Consider the following 25,805-nt stretch of genomic DNA (forward strand, 5'->3'; position numbering starts at 1 on the left):
ACTACAGGAATTTAGTTTCTTTGTGGAAACAATTAGACTTAAGTAAAATATCAATAGTTCAAGCACTTGAAAGCGAATCAGACACATCGATAGAATCTTCTCAAGAATATGGCTCCATCACATAAGATTATCCAATGGAATCTTAATGGTTTACATGCCCGAACTGAATTTTTCAGAAGACTTTCAGAAACAAATCCAGCTGTTATATGCTTACAAGAAACCAATTTTAAAAAGGATTATTGTTATAAACTAAAGAACTACACCTGTTTTTATAAAAATAGAATAAATCCTAATATAGCAAGTGGAGGGGTGGTGATATATATACACAATAATTATGTTCTGAATTTAAAATTCTGAAAGAACTTTCGTACAAGGGACTGAGGTATTTGACACAAATATACAATTCGGTTTTAAGGACGGGATACTTTCCGCTTTTGTGGAAGGTATCACAAATTATACTAATCCTTAAGCCAGGAAAACCTGTTGAGCAAACAAGATCCTACAGACTTATTAGCCTACTCTCTGCTATGGCAAATTTACTAGAAAAAAAATCCACCGATTTGAAGATCAAGAAGACTGCTCTGCTGTTGTTTTAGACATCGCCCAAGCCTTTCGACAAAGTTTGGCACGATGGACTATTATACAAAATAAAAAAAAGCTTAACGAGCATTTCCTTCTCCTCAAATCCTACCTTCAAAGTAAGGTATCAAGACAAAACCATACTATATAGCCAATGAGGTCTGGCGTGACTCAGAGGAGTGTACTCCGATCCTCTATATCATCTTCACAGCTGATCTTCCCACTAGTAAAAATATAACCATTGCAACATATGCAGATGATACCGCTGTCATGCCATCTCATAAAGATCCTGTCATTGCTTCTCAAATCTTGCAGACCTATTTGGATGTTATTTAATCTTGACTAAAAACTTGGCGAATTAAACCGAATAAAATTAAATTTATCTATGTCACCTACACTCTACGAAGAGGTGCCTGTCCAACTGTGGCATTAAATGGTCAGTTCTTGGAACAAGAAGAAGATGCAAAATATCTGGGAATCCATCTACGCCAACGATTAACTTCGTATAGAAGAGAACACGTATATTTGCTAAAAGAAAGCAACTGGGCTTAAAACTTAGCAAATTGTACTAAATGTTAGATCGTAAATGACAATTAACAGCCACCAAAAAATTATTAATTTACAAAGTACAAAGAGCTACGGAATTCATTGTGGGGACCAGCATCCCATTCAAATATCGAAATTCTAAAAAAGATTCCAGTCCCAAGTACTTAAGATTATCGTACACGCTCCACTGTATGTAACTAACAGTGTTATTGCTCGTGATCTTAAAATAAAATCTGTCAAAGAAGAAATATCCTACTTCTCCCAGAAGATTAACGAACGCATAGAAAAGCACCCCAACACATTGGCTCCTTCCATATGATCTGCCTGTCAGATTTTTCAAACCTTAGCACTCTTCTATAGTGAAGTGTTGTGTAGTTAGTTTAGTTTCCCAAACATAACCTTATATAAGTTAAAGAAAACTGTCACTGGACAATTTTCCTAAATGTTTTGTTACTGTCACTAACATTTGCCTATTGTAAAAATTTATAGATTGCAAATGAAATGGGATGTTTATTAAAAAAAGTTAAAATTGAATAGTAAATCCCATTCTGCTTTTTGGATTCTGAATGGTACTGATTTTGATTTACTGGCACAGAAGACAGTAAGGGAAAGAAAGTTCTTTTTATTTATCACGTTCACCGTTAGATTCAAAGGTGTCATCATCTGGTGGTGTCGCCGTAATGTCGGGTAGGAGGACCTAAACCAAAACAATTTCTTGCAAACCAGGCGTGCATCGCAATATATCAATTGCCAAATAATTGTCGACAACATTTTAAAATTTTCTGTTATTCTAAATATATTTAGAATAACGTAATGCAACCTTTCAATTTCTATGAATATTTTTACGTTGTAAACATAATGCAGATACTTGTATGACTTTATTACCAAATCATTCCGATAATAATAAAAGTGCAGACAAAGTGCCAGTTCCGTCCCGTGTCCTGTCTCGCAGAAAAATCGCTGTCCCGTCAAAAATGCGGGACAAGACGTCCAGCGTGCATCCCTAGGTGCCCTACACTCCAGGCCAAGATTACAGACCATACCATGACGTTCATCGAATGTTTAAGCCTTTCTACGAAGGAACTTTTGTCTAATAAAATCTAAAAACTTTATTCACAGGAAACGCACATTTAACTACAAATATTAATTGCTCCACTCCAGTCTTCAACAATCATATCAATTATATTTTATTATCATTATTAGCTATAGAATTTGAAGCATCTGTAGTTGACGATATAACTATCGAAGAATTTTAGTAAGAAAAAATAAAGTTTTTATTTCTCGGAATTTAATTTTCTTGGAAATGAGTATGAAACATTAGAAATACTAAAAAACAATTTCGAGTTTGAATAATTTTTAATTAAAATCCTCTGATGAAATTAAATAGAATTAATTAAATAAAAAATATCATTTACCTGTTGATTATACCGAACAGGAAAAATTAGCAAAAAAGGATTTGAAAATATTTACACCGATCTAAATATATTTATAAGATGTCACCGTGACAACAGGATTTTTGATAAAGAATGACAGTTTTGTGACTTCTAAAAAAAGTTATGTATTATTATACCAAAAGCAACACCAATGATAAAAAAGGAGGACCACTTATTTTTTCAGCAAAATAATTATTTAAACTAGAAAATATGGAAATCGGTGTAATGTCCCTAATAATTTGGTCACCCAATGTATGTACATGAAACGAATTAGGTATCTAGAGAAAAGCTGAAAGAGGATTTTAGAAAAATGTGGCCAATAGCTCTTTTGAAATCAAGATGAGGGCTGGATGAAAGCATACCAGCACCGAGATAAACACATTACTGTAAAGAATGCGTTTAAATTGCCTGAATAGAAATAGAAAAATTGAAGGATCTAAAACACTTAAGAACTGGTTCTGAAATTATTTCCTTGTCGTTTATATTAATTACTATATTTAATGGGAATAAACCATAGTTTTAATTTGTCTATATTTGGTGTTTCGGTTTCCACCTTAAAAATAGTTCTCAAATTACAAATTAGACAAATTATTTTTGTTTTCTCACTTAGATATTGAAAAATTCTTCTTATGGTTTAATTTTATCTGCCTCATTTATAACGGCAATTCATAGATATATTATAGATGACTTTAATATGGTATCAATATTTTTGCGGTGCGTTCTTGTAACCACTTTAAGAAAGAAAAATTAATTTGATTGCATTACACTTTTCTGACCATCGGTCTCAATTTTTATTTATTGACTCCGAGCATAAATTTGTTGACACTAATCAAACATTTCAATGTTCGTTCTTCTTCTGGTTTACAGAAACTTAAACATGCGCTAACTAGTACAAATATGGACTTTTTCTATGATATTAATCATGATCCTGATTTTTTGACAGTCTTTCTTACCGAAACTTATAAGAACTTAATATTAAAGCATTTTCCACTAAAAACAGTACGAAAAACTGCTGAAAAAACACCCGTGCAATGGTCTAATAATGAATTAAGTTCCTACAGATCTAATCTTTCTTTTATTAAACACATTGCAGATGCCACTAAGGATCCCGATTTGCCAAAGTATATAAACAACAAAAATTTAAATATAATCAGCAATTACAAATTGCTAAAAAGTCAGTTTACTATAATTTTATGATTAATTCCAATAATAATCCTAGAGACTGCTGGAAAATAGTGAATTTTAAAAGAAACAACACAAGATCCAGTTCGGTACAACCTGATCTACCTCCAATCAATCATTTTTTTATTACAATTGCAGAAAATATAATAACATCTCTTCCCACTATTAATGTCGATGTCCTCTTTAATTATAGAAATTATCCTTCTCCGAGCAAGTTCCTTTTTTTCGTCCCATTGTGGAAGTAGAGGTCTCTCAAATAATAAATCTCTCTTAGTAATTCTAATTGTAGGGACGTTCATGAAATTAATAGCAATATTTTAAAAGAAACTTACCAAATAATTTGACACCTTTCACTCGTCTTGTTAATTTAATTCTATAAACTGGAGTATTTCCAGAAGTACTAAAATACCCAAAAGTACTATCAATCTACAAAAAAGGCGATTCCTCAAAAACTGACAATTACGGACTCATAAGCATTGTTTCTACTTTCGGGAAAGTGATTAAAAAGGTTATCAAACAACAATTTTATTCCTATTTTGAGTCAAATAATTACTTTAGCAACTCAGAATATCGATTCAGAAGTGCTCGTTCTACTACTAACGCTATATTTAATGTTGTGAGAGAGGTGATTGAGGGGCTGGAACGCGGCAATCGCATAGCAATTTCTCTTTGCGACTTGTCGAAGGCTTTTGATTGCGTTTCACACGATATTTTGCTCCACAAATTAAATTACTATGGAATCAGATATATCCCTCTTAAGCTTATAACTTCTTATCTATGTATGTGGCAGACACCAGGCGGTAGTGTCTAAAAGTCATCTCTCCGATTTTCTATCCGTAAAATATGGAGTCCCACAAGGTTCGGTCTTAGGACCTCTTTTGTTTATTATTTATGTCAACAATTTGCCTAAATTCATATCTCCGTACAAAATCATACAATTCGAAGATGATACGACGTACGTTATATCAGGAAAAATAATGATTTACAAATGTCTCATGAGGAAGTTTCTACTAAATCTAGCTCATGGTTTGCTGCAAACAAATTAAAACTTAACTCTGATAAAACGCAAAATTTGGTTATATCTGCAAGTGATTTACACAATGATCCAGATAACAAAGAGACTGTTAAACTATTGGAAATAACCATAGATAATCGACTCAACTGGTCGGCTCATATCTCACAACTATAAAAAAAGCTATCAAGTTCATTATTTGTTATTCGCCAACTAGCAAGGATTTTCAACTTTGAAACATTAAAAATGACATATTTTTCTTTATTCCACTCTCACCTAAACTATGGTGTAATCCAATAGGGCAATTCAACAAATGCACTTCAAATTTTTAGAATGCAAAAGAAAGCTGTCAGGATTTTAGCAGGGGTTACATATCTAGAACACTGATATGTATTCTTTATCAAATTCAAAATTATGCCGCTACCTACTCTGTTGATATTTCAAGTTCTAACTGAAATTCAAAGAAAACGTGCCCATTTAATAAAGCAGTCTGATGTCCATGTTCAGAATAGGCGAAACTGTCACTACCTACGAACAAATCGCTGTCTTTCACAAAAAAATTGTCATAATTATAACTATTACAATTATTTTACCAAAAAGTATTAAACAGCTAAGCTGTAATAGTTTCGATAAATTTTTAAAAAAATCTTCTAAAACATTGTTTTCACTGGTCAGAAGAATATATGACTCGTTGCAGAACATCCACTGAACTGCTTACCGCAACTTTGCCATAAATCTATTTCTGTTTAATATGTGTTCTTGTTTGTATATATTATTTAAGTTATGTTTTATATTCCTTTTTTATATACAATATATTTTTTTTTGACTTGCTACAAACAATATTTGTATCTGTTATGCTACTTATGTATCTACTCTACTACTCTACATAAAACCAACTTTAACATTGGTAATATATAATAATAGTCTAGATAATGATTTTGAGAGCGAAAATGACAGAGAGATGTTACTGAAAAACCTGAAACCGCCAAACCACCTCCAATATTTATTAGTTGAGTTAAGAATGTCACTCCTTTATTAGAATTGCTGGACGAAATCGCCAAAGATAGCTACGAAATAAAGGTTCTTAGCTTGGACCAAGACAAATTCCAACCCAAAGCACCTGAAAAATAAAGGATAATAACTATAACCCTATGCCCTAATAGACAAGAACACACAAAGAACGTATCATCCGAGTGTACTGAAAAATATGTATGTTGTTCTAGAAGAACATGGACACTGTGTAGAGAACGTTTGGAATATCAAATTCTTCAGAACTAAAAATCCACTACCCATGTTTTATATTGATCTTAAAGCAGCACCAAACAACAAAACCATATATGATATTACCACAAGATAAAAAATATGAACCACCGCGATAGAAAAGAGACATACCACAAAGCACTAGGTGCCAAAGTTATGGATATACAAAGAATATTGCAATCACAGGCCACGCTGCGTCAAGTGCACCGAAGACGCGACAGAGAAATGCCCAAGAAAAGTGAAATGCATACTATTCGAATGCAATCATCCAGCCAACTACAAGGGCTATGTTATTGACAAAGAATTATAGCAAACAACATATCCGGCACCAAAGCAAGTTAACTCTGCCAATATTAAATCTGAGCAATATATAAAACTCAGCATCACATATACCCAGGTAACAGCAAACAAACAACTAGAACTTTCTAGCACAAATGCGCAGCAATTCCAAAACCAGACATCACAACGAAACCAAAGAAGATATGTTCGAACTGAAACAAATGATAAAATGACTCATTGAACAAATGAGTACGATGTTAAAACTTTCGACTACAGTGATTGATACACTGTCCAAATGAATAAGTTTCTCAAAGTGACACTCTAGAATGCCAACGGACTAGCCCAATATACCCATGAGGTCAAAGCCTTCATAATCAACAATAACACTGACATAATGCTGATATCTGAAACCCATTTTATCCGCCGCAGTCATTTTAAATATCCTAATTATGTAATATACAGCCTCAATCATCCAGTATATAGAGACAGTATATAGAGAAGGACCATTAACAATAACAGTCATCTACTGCCCACCACGACATAACATAAACAAGCAATAATTCACACATTTCTTCAGATCTCTTGGAAACAGATACTTGGCAGGTGGAGACTACAACGCTAAGCATACACACTGGGATCTAAACTAATTTCTCCAAAATGAAGACAACTTTATGTGTGTGCAAGACAACAATCTTAAAAGCATATCCTACTGTCCTAGAGACAGAAATAAAATTACAGATCTGGTAGATCTTGGAATCACCATGTATTTACCAAACAACTACTTAAGGGGGTCCTTCTTGTTATGATCTGTCTTCTGTCTATTCTAATGTTTTAATAAAAGTTCAGAAATCCTTCACAGAACATCCTGCTACATTAACTAACAAATCTACAAACTGGGAACAATTCAGAGAATTACTACTAATAAATTAGAACTAAATATCTCACTAAAAACAAATCTGGAAATTGACAATGCCACAAAATACCTCAACCAATCCATACAAAAAACTGCATGGGAATCAACGACAATCAAGGAAATAAATCGCTCTACTGATGAACTACCCAATAAAATCAAACAAAAAATAATTGAGAAACGAATATTAATACGTATATGGCAACTAACGAGGGCACTACAAGATAAGACCAATCTGAATAGAGCTGCAGCACAGTTAAAAGCGTTATTAAATAAATACAAAAACAATGGTATGCATTCTTATCTCAGACATTTTTCACATACAGAAGCTATTGAGTATTTATTCTGAAAAATAACCAGGCAAATAGAACGTACTCAATTCTGCAACCCTCCAATCCGAACTGAAGATGGCGCATGGGCAAAAAGCAATAAAGAGAAGTCCAAAATTTTCGCTGAACATCTTAAAACAGTTTTCCAACCTTTTCCTGCATATGAACGTATTAATAGAGATAAAGAAATCCATATTTATCTAGAATCTTCCTATCAACTTGAGACTGCACTAAAAAAATACGTTAAACGGAGTGAATAATATCATTCACAGTAAATTAAACCCCAAAAAGTGCCCAGGCTATGACCTAATTACCGTAAAAATCTTTATGTATCCCCGTAAAACATCACGATGAGTATACTAGACTTTACCAGAGCTGGAGTCCCACAATGCAGTGTCCTCGGATCAGTGCTGTACCTTATATTCACTGCGGACTTACCGACAATACCAGAAGTAACAACTCATGCAGATGACACACCAGTAATATCTTCCCATGAAGATCCAGCCGCAGCATCACACAGAGTACAGGCTAGTCTAAATGCAATACAAAATTGGCTTAAAATGTGACGTTTACGAGCCAACGAGACAAAACCTGCGCAGGTAATATTTACAAACCGCAAGGGAAATTGTCCTCCGATATCGGTAAACGGTCAACCTCTGCCACTGGCATACTTGGGAATGGGTTTGTATCGCAGGCTCACATTGAGAAATCACATCTTTACCAAGCGAAAGCAGCTGGGTCTTAAACTCAGTAAAATATATTGATTAATAGGCCTGAAGTCAAAACTCAATCGACAACAAAATTTTAACCTAAAAAGTTATTTTAAAATTCATTTGCAGCTATGGAATTCAGCTATGGGGCAGGCTAGATTCAGCAATGATACTCTTGAAAGATTCCAATCGAAAGTCCTCCGAATGATAACTAATGCTTCATGGTACGTTCCAAACAAGACGATAGCACGAGAGCTCAAAATGACAACCTGTCAACGAAGAAGTCAACAAACTCAGAACAGAGACTAACAGACCACCCCAAAAATCTAGTCCAACATTTAATGAAACAACCAATCGGACAAAGACTCAAACGAACGATCCAGCCGACCTGTTAACTATAAACTAGTTGCAGAAGTTCAATAGAATCTAGAAACAGAAGCCCAACCAAACCCTAAGACATACGTGACACTATTCGAAGGATACAAAATGTGTTATGTGGGGAAAAGTAACACTAGTCTCGGTCACGCATGCGATTGAATCGGACCAGTGCAAAAACATACAGGCATACCGAGCGATAAGAAGTGTTCAGTTCAAAAATTAATTTGTATTTCGAGAACAACTTCCGAGATGGAAATCCAAAAGTAAAATATAATGTATTTTAACTAAAATTGTGGTTTATCCGCATTAAATATGTTAATTAACAATGAAGACTGCTAGTCCTCTGTATGATAGTATCCGGTGAATCCGTTAATTCACTTGAATATATAAGCAGACAATAGGGCCTCATACACGAGCGAATTATCCGTCGAATTTGATTCGTGGCGAATCAAATTCATCAAGTCGTCACGATTGTAGACAATAATTCAGATAGGACAGAAGTAAGTTTAATTATTTATTTATTTCATAAAAATAAAGTCAAGCAAACAATTGAAAATATTTAAGATTTATCTTTTTTAGATATTTAAATAACCGACTAAAAAAAAAATAAAGAAGAAGCGAACATCCGAAATTGAGGAGTTTATGAAAGTTTATGCCCGTCAACAAGGTTTAATATGTGTTTAAATGAATTTTTGTCCATTCTTATATAGTTTCGAAAATCACTTGGATCATTATCCCGGAGCTCTCTCCTTAGAGACATATTATGACTAAAATCGTTTCGTCGTAATAACCACTTTTTACCCACATTTTTCTCACTCTTTTTTTGAGTAAATGTTTATTTAAAACAAATGTTTAAATAAAAATAAAGTGTTTACGTTTCTTTTGGTATGTTGGTTAGTGGGTTCTCAAAGATTTGGGTCGTCTGAACCAGATTTGTGGCATCAAATCTGTATGTTTCCGATATGTACGGATTATCTGCTCGTGTATGGGGCCCTATTATTTGTCTTAAACTGTATGTATTCGTAAAAATTTTAATACTTACTGTACTATCTGAAACATTAGCAGTTCCTACAGGACGAATAGGAATTGTAACTGGCTTTTTTACAGGTTTATCTGAAAAAGAGACAATAAAAAAATTGTTTGAAATCCCAATAATTATGTACGAGTATATGTTCGGTTTTTCCCTTTGAGTCAACTATACAAATATGCTGTTCTAATCAATATGACTCAACAACCATGGTGTACGATAATATTTTTATACTGAAAATTGTCAATTTAAAAATACAAATCGACCTGTTTCAGGTTTTTTTTTCACATAGTACATAATAACGCTAAAAATGAATTTATTCCACACATATGGATCGCATGGTATATATACAGATTGAACGAATTTAAAACGGAACATACGAAATCAATGTATTTCGGCTCAACTCCGCTCTAGGTGGTTGGCCAACAAAAGGTTGTCAAATAATTATATTATAAAAATCCAATACTTCAGCGGGCTGCTGGATTCTGAATTCATTCAAGAACAATTCAAAACTCCAGCCAAATAGGTTGCCTAGAATCACTAAAAAAACTAGACTACACAAGCAGTTATTATGCTGTCAAACCACTTATCGCTTCCTTATAGTCCAAGAGATAGAGCCGAAATTTTGAACTGATCAGTAATATGACATTTCTCTATTGGAATATATTCATTGTAACTGGGTTAAGACTTTGCCTTACAGGCGGACGCCCCTCGTGGTACAGGGGGTGGCTATACAGGGATGAAGTTGTAATTTTTTTCGGAAAAATTAAAGATCGATAATATGGCTGAAAATTTGCCCAGAGTAAGATCTTGGTATAACTAGACGAAATCCCAAAGGGCGGACGCGAGAGTTAATACATAAGGGGTGGCGGACAGGGGTGAAATTGCAATTTTTTGGGGAAAAATTAACGATAAGTAATATGTCCGCCATTTTCATGGCTCATTATTTAGCCCCTAAAAACTCTAAATCCAAAAGGGCGGACAGCTGGGTTGGTACATAGAGCCATAAAACGGGGTCAAATGTACCACTTGCCTGCGCATTTTAGGTCTCGGTAACAATTTTCAAACTGATTTTATTATGATATTTTTATACCGATTGATTTGAAAATTTGTATGCTCACTTATGTTACTATTCTGAGAAGCGTCAAGTAGAGTTTTCCTCAAAATTTTCCAAAAAAATTTCCGTAAATGAAAATTTTTAAAGGTAAAATCTAATTTGTAGAATCCTTTCGATTTTCTGTATGTTTTTTTTTACAAACTAAAGTCATATTTACTTTACAAATCACATTTTTTTCTTAAATATAAATATTTTACGAATTAATTTTTAATTGAATAAATGTTTGATATTTGATATTTTATTAAATTAAAGTAATTTTATAATGTTAACTATTAAATATTTTTAGTATAACAAATAGTAATTTTACTTATTTTTCATTACAATAAAAATGTTTTTAAATTTATATTGCATAAATAATGGTTGTTCAGATATAAGAAAAATTTTATTTATTATTACATTAATAATCAAATACAAAATATATTATTTCTATTTATCAATAGGTAAAAAATTCAATTTGTAGAATTCCTTTAACATTTTACAAATAATTATTAATAAAAATCAATTTAATAGTGGAATTATCAATTTTTTAAGTTTTGAAATTTACTTTGTAGATATTTTCAATATTTTTTTAACTTTTAAATTGATAGAATTTTTTTTTCCTTAGTTAATTATAATTTTACAAATTCTGTTTGGACATTAATTTTGCATCATTATTATTTTAAAATATTAAAATAATAATGATGCGCGTTCCATTTAGATCAGTAATTCTAGACGCATGCGCTAAATGTAATAAGTATCAAGATGCTTTTATCCAACTTGGTGAAACTGACTTCGATTGTAATGAAGTTTTTGAAACCTTAGAAACTTTCATATGTCACTTATATGGAACAGGACTGACGAGAACAATTCCAAAAAGAAAAGTAAACGATGTCAGATTTTCACTATTTAACCGGCAGTATAAGTTGCATGATGTAAACGAGCCTTTAAAAAAAAAACTAAAAAATTTCGATGCTTCAAGCTTACCACTTGAAACCAGCTTGAAAATTTTTGGAAAAAAATCATGGTATAACTGACAGAAAATCGAAAGGATTCTACAAATTAGATTTTACCTCAAAAAATTACGAAAATTTTCATTTACGGAAATTTTTTTGGAAAATTTTGAGGAAAACTCTACTTGAAGCTTTTCAGAATAGTAACAGAAATGAGCATACAAATTTTCAAATCAATCGGTATAAAAATATCATAATAAAATCAGTTTGAAAATTCTTACCGAGACCTAAAATGCGCAGGCAAGTGGTACATTTGACCCCGTTTTATGGCTCTCTGTACCAACCCAGCTGTCCGCCCTTTTGGATTTAGAGTTTTTAGGGGCTAAATAATGAGCCATGAAAATGGCGGACATATTACTTATCGTTAATTTTTCCCCAAAAAATTGCAATTTCACCCCTGTTCGCCACCCCTTATGTATCCACTCTCGCGTCCGCCCTTTGGGATTTCGTCTAGTTATACCAAGATCTTACTCTGGGCAAATTTTCAGCCATATTATCGATCGTTAATTTTTCCGAAAAAAATTACAACTTCATCCCTGTATAGCCACCCCCTGTACCACGAGGGTCGTCCGCCTGTAAGGCAAAGTCTTAACCCAGTTACAATGAATATATTCCAATAGAGAAATGTCATATTACTGATCATTCCAAAATTTCGGCTCTATCTCTCCGACTATTAGGCAAGCTCCTCTTTCCTTTAAAGGAGACAGATAGTTGAACGATATTTTATACAATGTCTATCACTGGGTATGGATTTATTTTTGTCCAAGTTTTATATTGGTCCACTATTTCAAATGCAGTTCAAACAGACATATATTAAATTGTATGTTCCGTTTTAAATTCGTTCAATCTGTATATATATATATATATATATATATATATATATATATATATATATATATATATATATATATATATTATAGTTTATAATACATACAACATAAAATATTGGTTTCATTATCATTTTAGAACAAAATTTACGACGAGCTAGTTTAAAGCGGGTCCAGATGAGTGTAACGTGTGAAGGGGCCATTATACTACTTGCGAAGTTAATAGAAGTTGACAGACAGTGTAGACAGGTACTTCATGCGACTTCGCTTCGCCTCGTTCTACTTCCGTTCTGTCGGTTTTTGGCGTCCGAGTCAAAGGGCCCGAAGTTCGAATACGAAGTATCACACTACATTACTCGACTTCACGAGTATGTAGGGAGTTACCTCGCCTCGATTAACTTCACTTCTACACTTCGTCCGAAGAACTTCGATCGAGAGTTTAGACGGCGTTTAATGTAAGATTACGGTGTAACGAATCTTGGTTTCCACTCAATTGCAACGAACATGCGGAATAGGGAGGTCGTGATAGCAGTTGCTGCTTTTATTTGGATGTATTTATTAACTGAAGACCCGAAGAAACGTTCGGTGTGTCGATGGTGGAAAACTAAGTTGTATCGGAAAAGATACACTTTACTTGTGGAACTAAAATTTCAGCAAATAATGGTCAATATAAAAACTTTAACCCGCGTGTTGCCTCCTGATTTTGAATATTTATTACCAAAGATTGCATCTAAAATATCAAGACAAGATACTGTCATGAGATCTGAATTTCACCGCAAGATAGACTGGCACTAACATTAAGATTTTTTGCAACAGGAGATTCATGTACTAGCCTTTAATACACTTTGTTTTGACTCTTTTTTACTTTTCCTTTTTCCCTTCGATGTGAGGCAAGCAAACCGATTATTTTGTTTTTGCATTCTTCTACATCTCTTCCCAAATGAAAAGCGATATCACTCCAATCATCGTTTTTCAGATTTTTCTTAAAGTAATTCTCGTTTTTTGGATCCCAAATACCGGGGTTTTCTTGATGTAAACTAATAAGTTCAAGTGATTGTTCGTCACTCCACATCAAAAATGTACACACGATACAATGGTCACGAACATCGTACAAACGAGTACTGCGAGCGCCTTTGTTGTAGCGTTTTTTTACCGACAGCCGATGGATCACGGCGAGCGCTACATGTAATGCTCGTAGTGCCGTCCAAACGTAGAATTCATGTTGCATTACACGATAGATTACATTACGCGGTACACGCGTCTGGACCCGGCTTTAGCTGACGAAGTCGTATTGTCCATTAGAATTTTTATCTTGTTAGGTGTTTGTACTCGTGCTCTATTCCAGTTCCCGTTAGTCTTTAGTTCTTATTATATTGTTCCTGGAAGCGATAAGTAGATTCACCAGTATTTTACCCGATTTCTCAAGAAAAATTTGCCGTTTCGTCAGCTTGTTGATATTTCATTAGGATTTATTGATGCCTATAAAACGAAAGCATTACAGGCGAAAATGTACAGCCTATTATGGAAAACATTCATTGACTAGCGATTTGTCTTCCTCTTATATGTATATGTACCGAGAAACTGATCTAGAGTATCCATTTCTTCCTTAGTGGAACGGTAATAGAAAATAATTTGGAGTTCTTTGTCATTTCTGTTACTAACAGTTTTTTCATGGAGCAAACTACTCATTAAAACAACACTTTTATTCTTTTTAGAAATATAGTGCAGCATTTTTAAAATTCCGATTTGTATAAAGCTTTAATTCACGTATTTCAAATTCCATTCTGTATAAGGTTTTAATCTACGTATTTCAAATCTTCTAACATAAAGAATCACTTGAATTTCGAACAAAAAGACACAGTATGAGTGTTTGTTTATAGTCTTAATTGTTCCGAATAATTCATCCATCCAATGGCACTGCAGCCCAAATCGGGCCTTGGCCTCCTTCAACAAGCTTCTCCAATCATTTCGATTTACCGCTGTTTTTTTTTCATAAACGCGTTCGTAGACAGTTCCTGGCATCCTCATCGACTTCGTCTTCCCATCTCTTTTTAGGTCTTCCAACAGGTCTTTTTCCCTGCATTCTTGAATTTAGTAATTTTCTGGGGATTCTATTCTCCTGCATGCGGACCACGTGCCCTGCCCACCGTAATTTCTGCAGTTTAGTGTATTGTGCTAGAGTTGGTTCGCTATATTGCTCGTATATTTCTGGTGAAACGATGGTATGAAAGAAAAGAAAATTTTATTTAACATGTTCACGTCATATCATAATTCGCCTATAGATCCTAAATAATAGGTTCTAGATTATCTCAAATATATTATCCAAAACAAATAAAAAATTAAGTATGTTTTAAAAAGTGTGCTGATATGGCAACCTTATTTTTCCTACTTATTCTAAAACATAAATTTTACATTTTATTTAAATGTTTCTCTAATTTTATCTAATAATATATTTATACTTTTAAAATATAAATCCGTGATGTATTGTTATTTTTGTCACACAGTCCACTACCTTTTGAAATAGCTATGTTAAATTAATATATTAACTCATATTTCTTACCTTTTGTATTAATATTAGTTTTAGCTGTAATATTTATTTTAGATGACGGAACCAAGGCTGCTCTAGATGCTGATGTTATTGTTGCAGCAGGAGGGGGCAATTTTTGTATCTATAAAATGAAAGGGCGCTTATGAACAATGGAGGCAATGATGGTAAATACAATAAATAAATGTATTAAACATATAGAACAAAAAGTGCAAAAGTATTATATTAAGTTAAGATCTATGTAGAAAATAATTACTACCCACATAAAGGGTGCGGCATTAGTGCGAGTAAGAAATACGAAAAAAAATGATTGAGGTAAAACTTGGAGTTTTTGTATGTTCCCGTTTTTGCAATACCAGGTTTTGCAATGTTATACAAGGAAATTTAAAAGATAATTACGTTTTTATTAATTTCTTAGTAACAAAAACACCCTGTAGAATTGTAAATATTTGACAAGATCAAAACATCTATTTATGTTCAAACGATTTTTGATCTAAAATTATTAACAGAGCGAAATATTTAATTTTGGTAGACAGGATTGGTCGAAATTTCTAATGAGTATTTTGTGAGTTTTCTTAAATTGAGTATTTAGTAGTATTGTAATTAAATGTTATAGTATGGGTACTTTATTATTTCTTAAACATTCTCTATACCAAATTGATTTAATTTGTGAGTTATTCGTGATTTTTTGACCAATCGTGACATCTGATCGAACAAAACCTATTGCAAATGAATGAACATAATTAAATGTATCTCGCACCTTTAGTGTCAATGAGAATCCGCATATTAGTATGGGATATATAGCAAATGCTTTTGAAATTAGTGGTCACAGTGTACAAAGAACTTGAAAAAGAGATAATATGAATTATCATAACTAATTTGATTATGAAATCGTAGGCTTCCACGGCCAGAGTCAGAATTATAGTTTATTCGTCTTCCGGGTTTGGACCGTGTCATTTGTGAGTGACCCAAAAGTGGGTTCATCTCAGAAAGTAGGTTCCGAGATGAACCCACTTTTGGGTCACTCACAAATGACACGGTCCAAACCCGGAAGACGAATAAACTATAATTTGATTATCTTCGAGACCACCAGAGGGCAAAAGTCAACCATAGATTACATAATCACAAATCGAAATATTCACCACTCGAAAATATTAAATGTAAGGGTTCTAAACTCGGCAAACACAGGAACCAATCACGGCCAAGTATCAGCTAAAATATGAAGTTGTGTACAAACAAAACAAAACAACAATGGATTCGTCAATAGCAACTGTCAGAGTCCAAAATGAGCTCACTGAAAACTTTACAATAGTCCAAGGATTAAAGCAAGGAGACAGGCTGGCACCGACACTATTCAACCTGACCTTGGAATATGTGATAAGACAGCTGAATATAGGAAGAGGTAATCTCCTAACAAATAAATCAATACAGATTGCCGCCTATGTCGATGATATCAGCATCATGTCTCGCAGAACAGAAGAGGCGGCAGAAGTATATTCACAATTAAAATCAAAGGCAAAAGAGACCGGACTAGAAATAAATATTCAAAAGACAAAAAGTTAACACAGGCAAGACTAGGGAAAACAGACGCACAGTTGAATTAGAGGACGATATTGAAACGGTAGAAAGTTTCACATATTTAGGAGTTGCATTAAACACGGATGGAACAGAAGAACCAGAAATCCAGAAATCCAAAGAAGAATAGTAAAGGGAAACAAAGCTTATTTTTCACTCGATCATGTGTTCCGCTCCAAAAACACACACTGGAGAAAATCAGGGTCTACAAAACTATTATCAGACCAATAGTATGTTATGCATGCGAGGCATGGGTGATGACAGAAGAGACAAAAATAAAACTGGAAGTCTTCGAAAGAAAAGTCCTAAGAAAGATATTTGGACCTATAAACGAAAACGGAATATGGAGATCCAGGTACAACCATGAACTCTTCCAAATGTTCAAAGAGACACCGACCTCAGAATTCGTTAAACTCCAAAGACTTCGCTGGGCTGGTCATGTAGTAAGAATGGAGAAAGATTGCCGAAAAGAGCCCTAGATAGTAAAATGCAGGGCGCAAGACCAAAAGGAAGGCCACGGAAAAGATGGGAGGATGAAGTGGCAGCAGACGCGCAAAATTTGCTAGACGTGAGAACCTGGAGTAGATCGGCGCGAGACCGACAAAATTGAAGGCATAGTTTGGAGGAGGCCAAGGCTCGATTTGGCTGTAGCGCCATTGGAGAGAAAGTACAAACAAAAATTAAAACAAGCCCGTAACTGTTTAAAAACTCAATATGATAGAATCCAGTCAATCCTTTTATTCACTGGAATATATAAGCAGACAATATTTGGTTTAAGATGAAATATGAGTAAAAATTTTAATACTTACTGCAGTATTGGAAACAGTAGTTCCTACAGAACGAAAACGAACTGCAACTGGCTTTCTTACAGGTATATCTGAAAAAGAGACAATAAAAAAATTGTTTGAAATTCCAATAATTATATACGTGTATGTTCGGTTGTTCCGTTTGATTCAGCTATACAAATATGCTGTTCTAATCAATATGGCTCACCAACCATGGTGTACGCGCTTTAGATGAAATAGAATAAGGTAATAAACCTAAACAAAACTTTATTAACAAAAAATGTTGATGAATTAAATGAAATATTTATTTTAATAACCTTCTTCTTCCTTTGCCCTATCCGTTTCGGGCGTTGGCTATTAACAAGGCTATTTTGACTTTGTTTACGGCACCTCTGAACAGTTCGGTCGATGTTAGTCCGAACCATTGTTGCAGGTTATGTCGATTCTTCCTTGGACTATTAACTTTAGCAGCCGGTACTTAGTATGCCTCATGACATGTCCAAAGTACTCAAGCTTCCGTTTCTTTACGGTGAAGATTATTTCTTTGCTTTTGCCTATTCTCTGCATTACTTCCACGTTAGTGATGTGGTCTGTCCAGGATATCCGAAGAATACGGCGATATATCCACAGCTCAAAGGATTCTAATTTCTTCAGGGTGGCTTCCGTTGTGGTCCATGCCTCTGCTCCATAGAACAAGACCGGGAAGACATAACACTTGACCAGTCTTAATTTTAGTTTCATTGAGATTTTGCTTGTGAACCACTTTTTCATATTGTTGAACGCGTTTCGCGCTTTTTCAATTCGTGATCTTATTTCTGTTGACTGGTCCCATTTTGTGTTGACTGTGGTTCCAAGGTATGTGTATGTCTCCACTTGTTCTATTTTTCGGTTGTTTAATGTCAATTGCATCGGAGGTTGTTGTGTTCTGCTGATGAGCATGCATTTAGTTTTGGTTGTATTGAGTTCTAAACCATATTCTTGACTTGCTGTGTGTATGCTTTGCATGAGTCTTTGAAGCTCGTTGCAGTCATTTGCGATAATAACTGTGTCGTCAGCATATCTAATATTATTGATTACCTCTCCATTTACTTTTATACCCTCCGAAACTTCTCCCAGTGCTTCTCTGAAGATTTGTTCAGAGTATATATTGAACAGGAGCGGCGAGAGGACGCATCCCTGTCGTACACCCTTTTTAATATCTATCTTCCCACTGTGTAAGTTGCCCATCTTTATCTCAGCACTTTGGTTCCAATAGAGACTGGTTATTATGCGCAGATCCTTGCCATCAATATGCATCTTCCTGAGCATTTACATGAGTTTATCATGTTTGACCTTGGAGAAGCACAAGTGGACGTCCTTGTGCATGTCTCTGCATCTTTGAATTAAAACTTGCAGACTGAAGATCGCCTCTCTTGTGCCCAATGCGCTTCGGAATCCGAACTGTGACTCCGATATATTTGCTTCGCATTTGTTATATTTGTTTTATTAACCAGAAAAGCGTAATATTTTTTTTTTCAAAATTTAATTCGGTTTAGATCTTATCATTTCATTATCATTTTTAAAGCAAAATTTACAAGTGCTCGTTTAGGTGGCGGATTCGTATTGGCCATTAGAATTTTTCTCTTGTTAGTTGGTTGTACTCGTGCTCTTTTTCCAATTTCTGTGAGTATTTAGTTCTTGTTGTATTGTTATATATATTGTTAAATAATTGCTTCTAGATTATCTGAAATATATTATCCAAAACAAATAAAAAGTTAAGTATGTTTTAAAATTATGCCATGGCAATACATCTTTTTCCTACTTATTCTAACACATCAATTTTACATTTAATACATTCCTCAACTTGATCAACGTTTTAATACTGTTTTGTCGCTATATTTTATTGTTTTATATTTTCAAAGAATTAATCATAATATATTTAATCATGTTAATAAAATGTTTGATAGTGATTAAATGTTCTTAATTTTATTTAATTGTATATTTAAACTTTTAAAATATAAATCCGTGATGTAGTGTTACTTTGGTCACACAGTCCACGATAAGATACGTTTTGAAGTAGGTATATTAAATTAGTATGTTAACTCATATTTCTTACCTTGTGTATTAATGTTATATTCAACCGGAACATTTGTCTTTGGAGTTGGAACCACGACTGCTCTAGTTGCTAAACCTTTTGTTTCAGTAGCAGGGAGATATTTAAATTTTTGTATCTATAAAATGAAAGGGCGCTTATGAACATTGGAGGCATTGAAGGTAAATATAATACATAAATATATCATTAAAGATATAGAAGAAAATAAAATAATGTAATACATTAGTATTACAAATAGAGTAACAGTATTAAGTTATATTCAGTTTAGTTCTACGCAAAAAATAATTACGACCCACATACAGGATGCGGCATTAGTGTGACTAAGTCCAATTACTCATTTGTCATAAGAGATATGACAAAAAAATGATTGAGTTAAAAGTTAGAGCATAGATAGGACCATGTTTTGAAAATATTTTCAAATATACAGGCCACCCATATTGGCAGGGTGGAACAAACATCTGTTTTAAGAACACCCTGTATATTTTTACATTTTTGAACTTTTCTCTATGTTCCCGTTTTTGTAATACCAGGTTTTGCAATGTTATACAAGGAAGTTTAAAAAAAATTACGTTTTTTTATTAATTTCGTAGCAACATTAACACCCTGTAGAATTGTAGAGATTTGACATAAAAAAATCTATATATGTTCAAAAAAATGTTTGATATATTTTTCTATTGTCTAAAATTATTAGCATAACGAAATATTTAATTTTGGTATACAGGATTGGTCGAAACTTGGAAAGAGTATTTTGAGAGTTTTCTTAAATAGAGTGTTTAGTAGTATTTTAGTATTGTAATTAAATGTTATAGTATGGTACTCCATTATTTCTTAAACATTCTCTATACCTAATTGATTTAATTTTTTGTGAGTAATTCGTGATTTTTTTAACCAAAAATTAATTGCAACAACAATTAGCTGAAATTTTATTAGCATAAATTATCAATCAAAAACAATTTAAAAAAAAAACATAATCTAGACCGATCCTTAATTTGTTAATATTGGATAAGATATCAAAATACCTACAGTCCATCTAATTTACTTACCGTTGCACGTCATTATCATTGACAGAGATCGAAGTTGACATAGTTGCCAAAGTATAAAAAAATCCTGAATCCATTTTAAATCAAATAGGTCACATAATTATTGCAAAAGTGGTTTATACAACAAAACAAATTAATATTTAATGTAAATAAATAGAAACAAAACAAGAGTTAAAAAATAATCTTGTTAAAAACAAATTGAGCCGCTTGTATGCGTCGTGTAAAGAAGTATTAGTTTTACGGCCTGAGAAATAGAACTTACAGTTGAAATATGTAAATTTAAAGCTGCAGCTACACGCTAAAACAAGAATGTATATTTTAAGCATCTATAATAATATACAAAACATACATTTACATCCTTCTCTAACAGCAGTCAAGGGTAGAATGGGGCCGTCATTATCACGTTCCTGTTCAAAATAATGAATTAAAGAAGCTACCATTTCTTTACAACGACTATTTAAATTCTTACGTGACATTTTTGAAATAAAACACACTAATTTTGTTCTAAAAAGAACATATTTTATTAAATAGGTAAAAATATAAAATAAGAGGTATTCACTTTAAAATTCAAAATAATAAAGTACAAAAAGTGTCAACACCGCAACTGTCAAATAAGTATTACCAATTTTGCCAAAATATCACCCTCGTTCGATTACAGTTACAGTGTGTTCCGAACAAATGTTCTTCATGAAAACGCTTTATAATGCATTTATACAAATTAAATGAAACATATTATTATGTATTTCTTTAAGTTAACAGTAATAGAAATCTTTAAATATTATTTCTACGCGTATATAATAAAATATGTCTAGTGGCTGTAATGCCAGTGTACTCGGCAAAGTGATTCTAAAAAAGAACACATTTACCACCTAAATATTTCGTGTTGGTATCATGTGACCTCACTGGCTATGACGCGGATGGCGTGCAACGGTAAGTAAATTAGATGAAGTGTAAGTATTTAAATTGTTATGCGTGTGCTAGTCTGTACGCGCCTTAAGATGAAAGGCTTCTAAACTCGGCAAAAACAGGAACCAATCACGGCCAAGTATCAGCTAAAATATGAAGTTGTGTATAAAAAAAATTAAAATTAAAACAAGCCTGTAACTGTTTAAAAACTCAATATGATATAATTCAGTGAATCCTTTTATTCACTGGAATATATAAGCAGAAAATATTTGGCTTAAGCTGTAATATGAGTAAAAATTTTAATACTTACTAGAGGAGTTGAAACATTAGTAGTTCCTACAGAACAAATACGAACTGCAGCTGGCTTTTTTACAGGTTTATCTGAAAAAGAGGCAATAAAAAAATTGAGTTGAGTTTACCGAAAGTAGAAGCTGATTATAGCCGCAAATATCAAACATAGAACAAAAAATTTCGGTGTAACAGTATTGGCATGTTTTTATAATGTAGATGCTGTATACTTCAAACATAAAAAGATAAAACTTTAGAAAAGTACATTTTGTTTATATTATGTTATGAATTCTACAATTTTTGATTTATATAAAACAACAATGAGTAAATATTTCTTTCTTTGTAGATTAATTGACGTTAATTATTAGAAATTTTTTTAGCAATTACCCTTTTAATAGATTAGGGGATAGATTTGACAATCGTCAAATCAGCAGTTGCCAGATTACAACATTGTTTACAATTAATCTCGAAAGAGACAAATATTTACTCGTTATTGCTTCATATAAATTAAAAATTGCAGAATTCATAAAATAGTATAATCAAAATGTACTTTTTAAAAGCTTTATCTCTTTATATTTGAAGCATACAACATATGCATTATAAAAACATGCCAACACTGCCAAATCGAAATATTTTTGACATTTGCGGCTATATTCAGCTTGTACTTTCGGTAAACTCAACCAAAAATTGTTTGAAACTCAAATAATTATGTACGTGTATGTTCGGTTGTTCCGTTTGAGTCAACTATACAAATATGCTGTTCTAATCAATATGACCCACCAACTATGGTGTACGCGCTTTAGATGAAATAGAATAAAAAATAAGCTTTTAAAGTAAATTTAACAAAAAAAAACATAATGAAATATTTCTTTTATTAACCAAAAAAGCTTAATAATTTTTTTTTCTTCAAAATTTAATTCGGTTTAGAACTTATCATTTCATTATCATTTTAAGAGCAAAATTTACACCGTGCTCGTTTAGCTGGCGGATTCGTATTGGCCATTAGAATTTTTATCTTGTTAGTTGGTTGTACTCGTGCTCTTTTTTCAGTTTCTATGAGTCTTTAGTTCTTGTTGTATTGTTTCTGGAAGCAATGAGTGCATTCACCAGTATTTTTCACAATTTCTCAAGAAAAATTTGTCGTTTCGTCAGCTTGTTGATATTTTATTGGGATTTATTGATGCCTATAAAACGAAGAGCGGTGGAGCGTGCTCTGTTGGGGTTTTCAATACGAGAAAAAATTCCAAACCGCCAGCTACGACGAAGGTCAGGAGTGGCCGATGCTATAGAGAGAATAGCAGGTCACGTGGCTTGCATGACAGATAATAGATGGACAAAGCGGATACGGGAATGGAGGTGAAGAGATAATGTCTACCAAAGCAGAGGTCATTCACCAACACGTTGGACTAACGATCTACAACGTTACCATATGATTTGGATGCCAGGGGCACAAGATCTAAACAGATCGAAAATTATGAGGAAGATCTAAGTCCAGATGTGGATAAGCGAAAATTTAATGGTGATATAACGAAAGCATTACAGGCGAAAATGTACAGCATATTATGGAAAACAATAATTGTATTCATATATGTACTTCCTCTTATATGTATTTCAATTTGTTGGAGGAATCGATTACTAGAGAAATACAGTACACCCAGTTAGTTTTACTGTAGTAATTCATAATATTATTTGTTGCTGCTGTAAAAGAGTTTTCCAAATCGAATTCCTCGTTTTTTTTTTGGTCAGTATTAATTTCATATTCACATAACATATTTTGTAGAATGAGTCGAGTAATACACATATGGATGTGAAACGTGGACCCTCTCAACCACTGATGAAAATCAACTGAGAATATTTGAGCGCAAAATACTAAGAAAGATATTTGGACCAACCCAATGCAGCGATAGTTCGTGGAGAATTAAAATGAACCACGAGCTGGATGAACTAATGCAGAGCGCAGATATTGTCATATTTGTAAAATCACAAAGACTAAACTGGCTTAGTTACCTAGAAAGAATGCCAGATAATCGAGCTGTAAAAGTAGTCCAGAGATGCAAGCCCCAAGGAAACAGAACAATAGGAAGGCCCCGTAAAAGATGGATAGACGACGTAGAGAGGGATCTTAAAACCATGAACATCAGGCAGTGGCGAAGGAAAGTATCCGACAGGGCAGAATGGAAGAACATTGTTAAGCAGGCCAAGACTCACAAAGGGTTGTAGCGCCATTAGAAGAAGAAGAAGAGTCGAGTAATAAATTTATGTACATGACCATACTGGGAAACTTGACAGACTTTTCCCCTCCTAGAAAGTCTAACTTTTTTGCAGTTTTTTAACAAACCTCCTATTGGTTTTAGTAAATCCCATTCTGCCTCTTGAATTCTGGATGTTATTAATTTTGAATTGCTGACACAGAAGAAAGTAAGAAAAAAAAAGTTCCTTCTATTTATCACATTTACGGTTGGATGCAAAGGTATCATCATATATTGGTGTCGCCGTAATATTGGGTGAATGTTTATTAGGAGCACCTAAACCAAGCGTGCATCGCAAGAAATCAAAATGAATTGTCGAAAACATTTTAAAATTGTCTGTTATTCTAAATCTATTAATTATGTTTCATCAATATAAATTATTAAAACAGAGAATCTTTTAATTTCTATAAATAGTTTACGTTAAAAACATAATGCAGATAATTGTATAGCTTTAATTACTAAATCATCCCGATAATAATAAAAGTCCAGCAGAAAAATTGCTTTCCCGCGTACATCCTTAATGTTTAGACAATTAACTACTGTTTCTGGCTTGAACTGTAACTTACTGAAAAGCACTGTGTAGATATATCATAAATTCACTGTACAGTGTCGTGCCTTTATTTGCATGATATTCACTCTGTGATTTTACACCTTTGTTGATAAAAAATACATTTTTTTGCCATACCTTAGCCAGTAGCATGACTTTTAAAAAAATATAGTTGCAATAGTAAATAAAAATAAATAAATTTCACTGAAATATCCAAAAAATATGTCACGTAAAAATAAGATGCAATTATTAGTTTGTTTGTTGAATGTACACAAGAAAGTGATATAAGCCTAATGTTTAAAGAACATATTCAAAATATCCTTAATATATGATACAACTATGACACTTATGATAGGATTATTATACATTTACTATTAGCATCAATTATACCATTACCCTTTAAAAGCTTCGTTTAAATTCAAAAAGATGCACTTTCCAGAGCACCTCTGATAGTTACAATAATTTTATAACCCTTTGTAAGACCATGGCATGATTCGCCTATATAAACCGAAATAATTGCTTCTAGATTATCTGAAATATATTATCCAAAACAAATAAAAAAATAAGTATGTTTTAAAATTATGCCATGGCAAAACATCTTTTTCCTACTTATTCTAACACATCAATTTTACATTTAATACATTTCTCAATTTGATCAACGTTTTAATACTGTTTTGTCGCTATATTTTATTGTTTTATATTTTTATATTTTATATTTTTAAAATATATATCTGTGATGTAGTGTTACTTTGGTCACACAGTCCACGATAAGATACGTTTTGAAGTAGGTATATTAAATTAGTATAACTCATATCTCTTACCTTTTGTATTGATGTTAGTTTCAACTGGAACATTTGTCTTGGCCGTTGGAACCACGACTTCTCTAGTTGCTAAACCTTTTGTTTCAGTAGCAGGGAGATATTTAAATTTTTGTATCTATAAAATGAAAGGGCGCTTATGAACATTGGAGGCATTGAAGGTAAATATAATACATAAATATATCATTAAAGATATAGAAGAAAAATAAATAATGTAATACATTAGTATTACAAATAGAGTAACAGTATTAAGTTATATTCAGTTTAGTTCTACGTAAAAAATAATTACGACCCACATACAGGATGCGGCATTAGTGTGCCTAAGTCCAATTACTCATTTGTCATAAGAGATATGACAAAAAAATGATTGAGTTAAAAGTTA

General features: G+C 33.0%; 1 protein-coding gene across 2 annotated transcripts in view; it reads right to left on the reverse strand.

Moving 5' to 3' along the window:
* The window catches only part of LOC140452058 (host cell factor 1-like), a 74,382-nt gene that overhangs the window by 9,149 nt on the left and 39,428 nt on the right, over positions 1-25,805 (reverse strand). For both annotated transcript variants that reach the window (XM_072546095.1, XM_072546096.1), the window contains exons 13-18: positions 25,427-25,541; positions 21,832-21,902; positions 19,579-19,693; positions 17,508-17,575; positions 15,139-15,247; positions 9,661-9,731 (exon numbers count right to left, since the gene is read on the reverse strand). In XM_072546095.1, the coding sequence (XP_072402196.1) occupies positions 9,661-9,731; positions 15,139-15,247; positions 17,508-17,575; positions 19,579-19,693; positions 21,832-21,902; positions 25,427-25,541 (549 nt within the window). The remainder of the gene's footprint in view (positions 1-9,660; positions 9,732-15,138; positions 15,248-17,507; positions 17,576-19,578; positions 19,694-21,831; positions 21,903-25,426; positions 25,542-25,805) is intronic.

Source organism: Diabrotica undecimpunctata, chromosome 10 (genome assembly GCF_040954645.1).
Source record: "Diabrotica undecimpunctata isolate CICGRU chromosome 10, icDiaUnde3, whole genome shotgun sequence".
Lineage (NCBI taxonomy): Eukaryota > Metazoa > Arthropoda > Insecta > Coleoptera > Chrysomelidae > Diabrotica > Diabrotica undecimpunctata.